This window comes from Branchiostoma belcheri, unplaced genomic scaffold, assembly GCF_001625305.1.
Source record: "Branchiostoma belcheri isolate BF01 breed outbred unplaced genomic scaffold, Haploidv18h27 scaffold101, whole genome shotgun sequence".
Classification (NCBI taxonomy): domain Eukaryota; kingdom Metazoa; phylum Chordata; class Leptocardii; order Amphioxiformes; family Branchiostomatidae; genus Branchiostoma; species Branchiostoma belcheri.
The window spans coordinates 761,051-770,895 of NW_017802392.1; the positions used below are offsets into that span (position 1 = coordinate 761,051).

The 9,845-nt window shown below is 41.5% G+C and overlaps 2 protein-coding genes across 2 annotated transcripts in view; one reads left to right on the top strand and one right to left on the bottom strand.

Moving 5' to 3' along the window:
- Positions 1 to 788, top strand: part of LOC109474031 — a 14,726-nt gene extending 13,938 nt beyond the window's left edge. The window contains exon 9 of the mRNA XM_019774246.1: positions 674 to 788. Coding sequence (XP_019629805.1) covers positions 674 to 678 — 5 coding nt within the window. The 3' untranslated portion in view covers positions 679 to 788. The remainder of the gene's footprint in view (positions 1 to 673) is intronic.
- Positions 789 to 6,559: 5,771 nt separating this feature from the next.
- LOC109474041 (paramyosin-like) overlaps positions 6,560 to 9,845 on the bottom strand; it is an 11,253-nt gene continuing 7,967 nt past the window's right edge. The window contains exons 14-18 of the mRNA XM_019774257.1: positions 9,316 to 9,381; positions 8,774 to 8,812; positions 8,525 to 8,551; positions 7,141 to 8,055; positions 6,560 to 7,096 (exon numbers count right to left, since the gene is read on the bottom strand). Coding sequence (XP_019629816.1) covers positions 6,560 to 7,096; positions 7,141 to 8,055; positions 8,525 to 8,551; positions 8,774 to 8,812; positions 9,316 to 9,381 — 1,584 coding nt within the window. The remainder of the gene's footprint in view (positions 7,097 to 7,140; positions 8,056 to 8,524; positions 8,552 to 8,773; positions 8,813 to 9,315; positions 9,382 to 9,845) is intronic.

Consider the following 9,845-nt stretch of genomic DNA (forward strand, 5'->3'; position numbering starts at 1 on the left):
GACACGCACACACACACACACACACACACACACACACACACACACACACACACACAGTGACACATAAGCTCACACGCACACACACACACACACACTCGAGTAACAGGCACAAACATACACACAGGTACAGAACTTGTCTGTGTATGGAAGTCTTACTTAAGCAAACGAGCCTTTTTGACAGACATTAGATCGAAGGGCAATCGCTGGACGACTCAGTCGACTGTGGTATATATATATATTTGACTGTGACATATCTACATGTTGATTTTCGTTGATTTTCTGTTGCAAGGTCAGACATGGCTCTTAATGAGCGGCTGCATGAGATTAACAAATTGTACCTGTATGTTCTCCCCCCCCTCCCTCTCGACATGTATTGCTATAATGTTTGTTGGAGTGTTTAAAGTTAAAACTTTTGATCCAACACAAAAAAGTTCTCTAACCTAGATCTCGGCAGTAGACGTCAACTTGCAAACTTGTTAAGATGTTTACTTCCAGAAAGCCACCTTACAAGCATAACTCGGCCGGTCTACTTAGGACGACCAGAGTTATTTGTCGAAAGCTCTAGGTCAGAAAACTTCTTTGTGGATCAAAGGATTTTTAACTCTAAACATGAAACTACCAACACAGATGAAATTTCATGATAATACTGATTCAGTCATTTCTGTCCCCACAGGGTAGTCGGAATTCAGACCAGAACACCAACTGCTGGAAACGGAAACTACTGATTGGACTAAAGTGTGTTCCTAAATGTAATTATTCAATGTGGCCCATTGAAACCGGCTACTGTGTTGGACCAAGGATGAAAGCTCCTTGGTTGGACAAGAAAAAAGACATCTGATCTGTGTGTTTTTGTATGTGTGTGTGTGTGTGTGTTTTGCGTGAGTGTGTTTGTGTATGTGTTTGTGTGAGTATTCCTACTTTTTTTATAGAAAGTAAGCCTGGCAGGCGTTTCATTGTTTCCTTCTTAGTTAAAAATGACTCATCTTAGATGAATTACTCATCAAGATTATTTGTCGGTTGATATTTTTAATATTTGTAGGTGTTCTCACATCAATTTCTTAGATTCAGTTTTATATAAGGTATTGTCAGCTTAAATTTTAAGAATTTACACGAATTTTATAAAAATTTCCGCCGTACCAATATTGGTGTTTTGCGTAACATTTGTATTCGTGGACTATGGATAATGCTTCCTCTGTTTGACGTGAACTTTGATGCAATGCAATGCGTATTTGATGCATCACCACTTTGTATACACTCGTGTATATTAAACATCTTATTCTTTCAATCGTTTTATTACATCTTTTTAATAAATGAAAGAGAAAAATGTGCTATTCAGACTGTTTTTTCTAGGTGACAAACGATCCACAGAAACACAGCTTATACTAACAGTCCATGACATAGCTGGCGCACTAAACAGTAAACGGCAGGTAGATTTAGCAATACTTGATTTCACTAAAGCCTTTGATAAAGTCCCCCATGGCAGGCTCACCTCAAAACTGGAGTATTATGGAATCCAAGGCCCTACGCTGAATTGGTTAAAGGCTTTCCTGACCAACAGGGAGCAAACAGTAGTGGTTGAAGGGAAGGCGTCGGCTCCAGTTAAAGTAGCGTCTGGGGTCCCTCAAGGAACCGTCCTGGGGCCATTGCTCTTTCTCTTGTATATAAATGACCTACCAGATCAGCTTGACTCAAATGTGAGGTTATTTGCGCGCCGATGACTGTCTATTGTATGTAGAGCTTTCTACACAGACCGACTCACAACTTCTCCAAAAAGACCTGAACACCCTGGAAGAATGGCAAAGCAAATGGCTCATGCAGTTTAATCCCGAAAAATGCTACATTATGCACATAACAAACAAACGAACACCACATGCAACTAGCTACCAGTTTTGTGGTCAGGCTTTAGCAACCACAAAAATCCATCCGTATCTGGGCGTCACGCTGACAAGCGGACTGAAGTGGGGTGCACATGTTAATAATATCACAACTAAGGCGAAACAGACATTGGGAGTGATTAAACGTAATCTGTGGGCATGTCCAACGAGAGTAAAATCACTTGCATACACGTCACTTGTAAGACCGAACCTAGAATACGCTGCGACAGTATGGGATCCATATACAAAGAAAGACAAAGACAAATTGGAAAGGGTACAGAATCAAGCTGCAAGATTCTGTATGAACAACTATGTAAGAGGTGCTAGTGTCACGGAAATGAAAAGAAACCTACAGTGGACCTCACTTGAAGACAGAAGAAAGATGTCTAGACTATGCATGATGTACAAAATGACTAATAAACTGGTGGATGTCCCAACTACTAAGTACCTAATACCAGCTCAGAAGAAAACAAGAAATAGCCACGCATTCAAGTACCAGAGTTATCAACCAAGGATTGAGGTGTTCAAGAATTCATTTTTTCCTAGAACTATCGCAGAGTGGAACTCACTGTCACCAAGTACAGTAGGGGCACTGTCAATAGAATACTTTAGACAATGTCTAGAGCTAGAAGTTCAAGGGTTAGGTGTAACAAGTCGATCGGTGTAATATAGCCAGCTGCCGCCGCGCCGCGTGCCTGCGAAGCTGGTGTGTTACGCCGAAAGGCGGTTATACCGGCTATACAGATACAGATACAGACATTAAATACTGTTTCTGATAGGTATTTGTGATATCGCAATGCACTCTAACATATCCCCATATCATTTTATACCGATATTGCTAAAGTCAAACCAACAGTCAAGACATACAAGAATGACTTACTTGGGAGGCTTTTAAAGCTCTTCTCTTACACGTATGTAACCAAATCTTTATGAATCATAGTCCACCTTCATATTGGCCAAAAGAGGAACCGTCCCAATTCTTAAAAAAGGGGACTTAACACCTGCTTCTAATTACAGAGGAATTAGGCTTACCCCCATCGCAGCAAAGGTGTATAATAAGCTTTTACCCCTGTATTAGACCCTATACTTAGGAAGAACCAAAATGGATTTAGAAAAGGGAGGTCTACAATTGTACAGATTCTTGCAATACGTCGTATAATTGAAGAAATGAAGATATGTAATAGGGATTTTGTATTACTGGTTTTCGATTTCCGTAAGGCATTTGATTCCATTGATAGACATGTAATGTTTGATATTCTAGTACAGTATGGTATTCAAGAATGTTTCATCAAAGCAGTTAGGGTTCTGTATAGAAATACTACAGCCTCGGTGATCACTCCCGATGGTGGGACTAGTTCATTCGAGATAGTTACTGGAGTTCTTCAGGGCGATACCATAGCATGTTCTTGATTATCTACTAAGACGCAAACTAGACATACACAGAAATCAAACCACGCAGGAGTCGAAGACACCCTGTCTAGCATCTTGCTGACTTGGATTTTGCAGATGACACTGCTTTAGTGGCTGAAAAAGTAAAAAAAAAAATGCAGAAACTTTGCTCCGAGAACTGGAGGAATCTGCATCACTATATTGCAGTGAATCTAAGACAGAATACGTAACTAATATTACTGGATCACTAGAACTCCGATCATTGTCTTAGGCACTTATCCAGAGAGTTGAAAATTTTAGATATCTTGGCACGGCACGGGAAGCAAGCAACAAATTGGATAAAATCTGGAAATAAAATATGTCTAGCAAATTGAAGGTCCAAGTTTTTCAAAATAATGTAAAACCTATATTACTCTATGGTTCAGAAACATGGGCGCTCACCCGGTATCTTCAAAATAGAATGGATAGGACCTATAGCTCCTGCGTAGAGCTCAGAACATATCTTGGACACAGCATGCCAATATCAACACTATTTATGGTGTCCTCCCACGGTTGTCCGTAAAGCTCACCCACCGACGGGTTAAGTTTGCGGGGCATTGTTGCAAAGCCAAGCAAGAGGTAGTCTCGAACGTCCTCTTGTGGAAACCAAGGGGCAAGGAAACCAAGGGGCAGAGTGCATTCCAGAGGTTTGCCTTCCACTGACTCTTTAAAGACACTGGCTTTGATTTGGATTGTTTATAAAAAGCTATGTTAGGTAAGGATCGTTGGAAAGAAATCTGTAGTTGCTTGGTCCCGGCTGAACAGGCGGGCAATAGATAGATAATTAGATACATCACCACTTTATATACAGATAAAAAGCCAAAATGATATCAATCCTTTAACTAATGAATTAAATTTTTCCCCTGATTATGCAAAATAATATCTTCGTTTGCATGAAATATGTTGATCATATTCTCCACCCAAAGACAGTCTTACCCAAGCAAAGAATTCTGTTCTAGCATTTCCATTAGTTATGTTAAATGATGTTCACGTTTCCTTAACTGCCAAATATAAAATTAAGTTTTAAAATTTCAGGCAGTTATCACGATGGAGTTTTCTGGTCATTGTTGCCTGTCAATCTCCCTCATACAAGTACTGTCAACTTACTCTGCACGGACGACTATACACTTTACCCAAAACTTAGCCACCCAAAGCAATCATTCTGTACCCAGCAGTAAATGCAACACTTCTGTGGCTTCAGAAGACATACATGTATTGCAGTCAATATGTTTATAAAACCACAAAACATTTGCAATGTATATTGCTTTGAATTTCCTTCAGTTTAAAATATGGGTACGCGTGTACATACATATAACAAAGTAGTAAAACAATAAATCTGTTAAAATCCGTGGTTTGTAAATAATGTTCATATCTCTGGTATGCAAAAAATAAATAGCACGTTCGTATGTATACATGTATGTAATTTTACCATTATAAACGTACATTTTTTCAAATATTTCACAAGGATACATTAATGTTACACAGGCCTTGGTCTGCCCTAACACACACAAGTGGTCAGTCAATTCTAAGATATGTAAGAAAACGATACACTCCATGATATTCTAGACACATACATGTACAACAAGTCGTTTCTACAGTAAAATTCTTTAAACATAAATTTATTGCGTTTTGAGAATGACCTGTGACAAATCATAACAATTGCTGGCGTCAGGTGATAATTGAACCTACGTTAAAATAGAATAAAAAATACTCTTGCTCTGTACAGAAGACTTAAGGAAACCACATATATACGAAGAAAACAATATGAATTCAATGATGTGCCAGTGATGACGGTTATCAAGGTGTAGGTACACAAACGGAAACTACAAGAAGAATACTAGAACACAGTAATAATAAAGGCTTACCAATGTAGGTCACATTCTTTTTGTGTTATTAATGCAAAGCATCCCATACATGAATACAGCTTAATCTATATCAGTATAGCATAGAGCTGAGTCTGTAGCCCCTCTTGACCCTGTGTGTTAAAAGTGCCAGTGGGAAAGAAGGTCTGGATGCAGCTGGCTCGTCTCGGACAGTGTCCCCTCCCTCAGTTACAGGAAACTTGTTGACCTGCATGTTCATCTTAGAGTGGCTCTTCCCATGGCAAGACGAAGCGGCCACGTTGCTTGTTGACGCCTTGCTTAACATGTCCGTTATCTGACACCTCTGCCATACCTTCTGTTGTACAGGGTTGAAATATTCTGAATTCTCCACCACAATTTCTAGTCCTCGGGGTCCATCTCCTTTTACCAAGTCTGGTGCACACCAAAACTGCCGTGGTGCTCTTTTCTCGATCAGGATTTCCAGTCCACGAGGTTGATCAACTGCTGTAAAGTCCAGGAGGCTCATACTCGGCTCTTCCAACTCTGGGTAACTGGAAGGCTTGTCTAGTTTCCACCATGAGGATGGTGCTTCAGTAGGCTGTGCTTTCATGTCTCCACCACCGACTTCAGTAGTCATCGGCTCCAATGATGCCCTGAACCTGATGGATGGTCTCTGCTTTAGTTCTCGCTGATTAAGCTTGTAATCTTTCGCATGTGGCGAACAGGCCTGTGTTGGCGCTGAAACTGACTTTCGAGCAAGGACAGGATTCCTTAGTCGACGATCCACTGTATTCTTTGGACGTGTCTCGGGATCAGAAGGTGAGCTAGTGTGAGGGAGAAGAGACTTGCCCGTTGCTTCGGCGCATAAATCAAGATGGTAATGACATTCCATTGAACCACAACCATCATTCGAACAGGAGGTGACCAGTAAAGGCGTTGGGTCAATGGTAGCCTCTGGATTACTTGAAAGCTCTTGTGCAGCCTTTACGGATAATGTCTCTATGTTTGCATCACCTGAAAGATGGCTGAATTTCAAAGAGCCATAAGTAGTAGCAGGTGTCTTTTCCTCAGCCTCTTCGTACTCTACATCATCTACGATAGGACACCCGCTCAGGAGCAGGAACGGTACGTCAGTTTCCCTCTTTGTCTCAGCCTCATCGTGCTCGACATCATCATCGAAAGGACGCCCGTTCAGGAGACAGCATCGGCACGTCAGGTTCCTCTTTGTCTCGGCCTCATCGTGCTCGACATCATAATCGAGGGACCGCCCGTTGAGGAGCAGGATCGGTACGTTAGTTTCCCTCTTTGTCTCAGCCTCATCGTGCTGGGCATTATCATCGAGGGGACGCCAGCTTAGGAGCAGCATCGGTACGTCAGTTTTCCTCTTTGTCTCAGCCTCATCGTGCTCGACATCATCATCGAGGGGACGCCCGTTCAGGAGCAGGATCGGTACGTCAGTTTTCTCTTTGTCTCAACCTCTTCCTGCTGCACAACATCTTCGAGGGGACGCCCGTTAAGGAGCAGCATCGGTACGTCAGCAACCCTCTTTGTCTCAGCCTCATCGTGCTCGACATCATCATCGAGGGGACGTTTGTTAAGGAGCAGCATCGGTACGTCAGTTTCCCTCTTTGTCTCAACCTCTTCCTGCTGCACAACATCTTCAAGAGGACGTCCGTTCAAGAGCAGCATCGGTACGTCAGTTTCCCTCTTTGTCTCAGCCTCATCGTGCTCGACATCATCATCAAGGGAACGCCCGTTGAGGAGCAGGATCGGTACGTCAGTTTCCCTCTTTGTCTCAACCTCTTCCTGCTGGACATTATCATCGACGGAATGTCCGTTCAGGAGCAGGATTGGTACGTCAGTTTCTCTCTTTGTCTCAGCCCCATCGTGCTCGACATCATCATCGAGGGGACGCACGTTCAGGAGCAGCATCGGTAAGTCAGAAACCCTCTTTCTCTCATCCTCATCGTGCTCGACATCATCACGGGACGTCCGTTCAGGAGCAGGATCGGTACGTCAGTTTTCCTCTTTGTCTCAGCCGCATCGTGCTCGACAACATCATCGAGGGGACGTCCGTTCAGGAGCAGGATTGGTACGTCAGTTTCCCTGTTTGTCTCATCCTCATCGTGCTCGACATTATTATCGAGGGGACGTCCGTTGAGGAGCAGGATCGGTACGTCAGTTACCCTCTTTGTCTCATCCTCATCGTGCTCGACATCATCATCGAGGGGACGTCCGTTCAGGAGCAGGATCGGTACGTCAGTTTCCCTCTTTGTCTCAGCCTCATCGTGCTCGACATCATCATCGAGGGGACGTCCGTTCAGGAGCAGGATCGGTACGTCAGTTTCCCTCTTTGTCTCAGCCTCATCGTGCTCGACATCATCATCGAGGGGACGCCCGTTCAGGAGCAGGATCCGTACGTCAGTTTCCCTCTTTGTCTCAGCCTCATCGTGCTCTATATCATCATCGAGGGGACGCCCGTTTAGGAGCAGGATCGGTACGTCAGTTTCCCTCTTTGTCTCAGCCTCATCGTGCTCTATATCATCATCGAGGGGACGCCCGTTTAGGAGCAGGATCGGTACGTCAGTTTCCCTCTTTGTCTTAGCCTCATCGTGCTCGACAACATCATCGAGGGGACGTCCGTTCAGGAGCAGGATCGGTACGTCAGTTTCCCTCTTTGTCTCAGCCTCATCGTGATCGACATCATCATCGAGGGGACGTCCGTTCAGGAGCAGCATCGGTACGTCAGGTCCCCTATTCTTTTCAGCCTCTTCATACTGTTTGGGCGCGTTCTTGTCAGCCTTCCTCTGTTGTTCAGTGTCTGACCGAGTGCATTCGATAAGGAGCCGCTTGGGCTCACATTGGTCCCTCTTAATTGTCGCTTCGTTGTTTACATCTTCTGGAGAAGGAGTGTTGTTGAGCATTTCGCTCTGAAGAATCAATTACAGGAACGCATTTAGCACCGTATACAGGTCAGGTTTAGCAATATAAGAATATTAATTACCCTTGTAATAAGGTACTCTTTTCTTATTGCAATGATATATAATCTTTATTTAAACACATAAAAGATTTCTGAGTCTGAATTGTGTTTTTCTAACCAAATGCTCGGTAAGTGCTTTAACCTATACTTAACCAATATTGACTTTATTAATTACAAATAATCTAAAAAAAAAACTATGCTAGTTATCGTTGAAAAAATACACATGTCAAACAATTAAACTACACAAATACAATACAAGATAAACTTTTGTACAATAAACAGTATACATAACCAAAACCTCTATGAGATAGATATTGAAGAAAGGTTTTGAATTATAGTCTCTTATATTTACTAGGGAAGAAAAGAGACAACGGTAGCCTATTTTTTTTCAATTCAGAGTGCTTAAACTTGTGACTTACATGTGGCTCCATCTGCTCAGTAAGCTCCTGTGATGATAAAAAGAGATATTTTCTTTACAGTTTAGTCCATCTTCACATGCATCGTTTTAGAATTAAATGCGATTTTTTTGACAGCACAGATTCTGGTATTATAGTAGTAGTATAGAAACTGGTTATCTTAAAGTGTTTGTTGCTAGCAAAGGAAATTATGTTTTGTTACGACATAATTTGTGAATTTAAAAAAAAACAGAATATTTCCGTAAAACTCACCTCCTTGAGGTTCTTCACAAACCCCTTGTTAGCCTCCATCTACGGATAGAATAAAGAATCATTACGTTAATCTGCCGATATATACATACAGTACATTATATTTTGAGGGTTTTAATTTTTATTATTTTTTTTCTGCATACAAGCAATGTTACACGAATATTGTAAATCACATGCACCAGACAACATTTACCCGCCTAGCACAGAATTTAGGATAAATATATCATATAAAAACTGTTCATAGACCATTGCCATCATTTCATTCATACTTTTATAGTGAAAGCAGTCAATGCAGGAAATAAGAATCACTTAAATTTGCTTAGTATATGATACATGCGTAATAGCTATGTTACAAATACATTTAGGGCAGTGCAGGTTAGGTGCAGGTAGAAACAAGAAACACCTGCACTGCTGCAATTTTACATGTACTAACGTGCATATGTACTACTAATTTTGAGCCCTGATGTAATAATATGTGATTAGAGGTGAAAAACAGATAAAACGGAAATGAAATTGCCAAAGAAATTCAGTGTTCGGGTCCTTACCTGCTTTTGCAACTTTATGATCAGTTTCTGCTGATGCTCTGTTCTCTCTTCGTTAATTTTTTTGACCTATTATAACAAAATGATAATGACATCATTAATAGTATCATACAGGATATTGAAAAAAAACATTATATCTATAAAACACAACAGCAGTGAAGCCAAACTGGTTAACTGATTGAGACAATTCCAGGTCTATAAAGTTTAACATAGAATAGAATAAGGAATGTTTTTGATATTGGAACTTTGGAAAGACCTTTTAAGAGGCTAGGTCTCTGGCTTTCCCATCTAGTGACCGTTCTTAATATTAATATCTGCGAGCATAGCATGTTTGAAAGAAAACGGTGAGGTATAATGACTGTAATATTGCCTTACAAAACAATGAGCAGTATCCTCTGTGATTGTGTGTCAAGATATTGTAGTTTTGTAGTTTAGATAGCAAAGAAAATTTGCATTCTTCATGCAACGTTACAAACCTGTCTTAACCCTACCTAGACCGGGCTTTTTTTGACATGGGGGGACCGGGGGGGGGG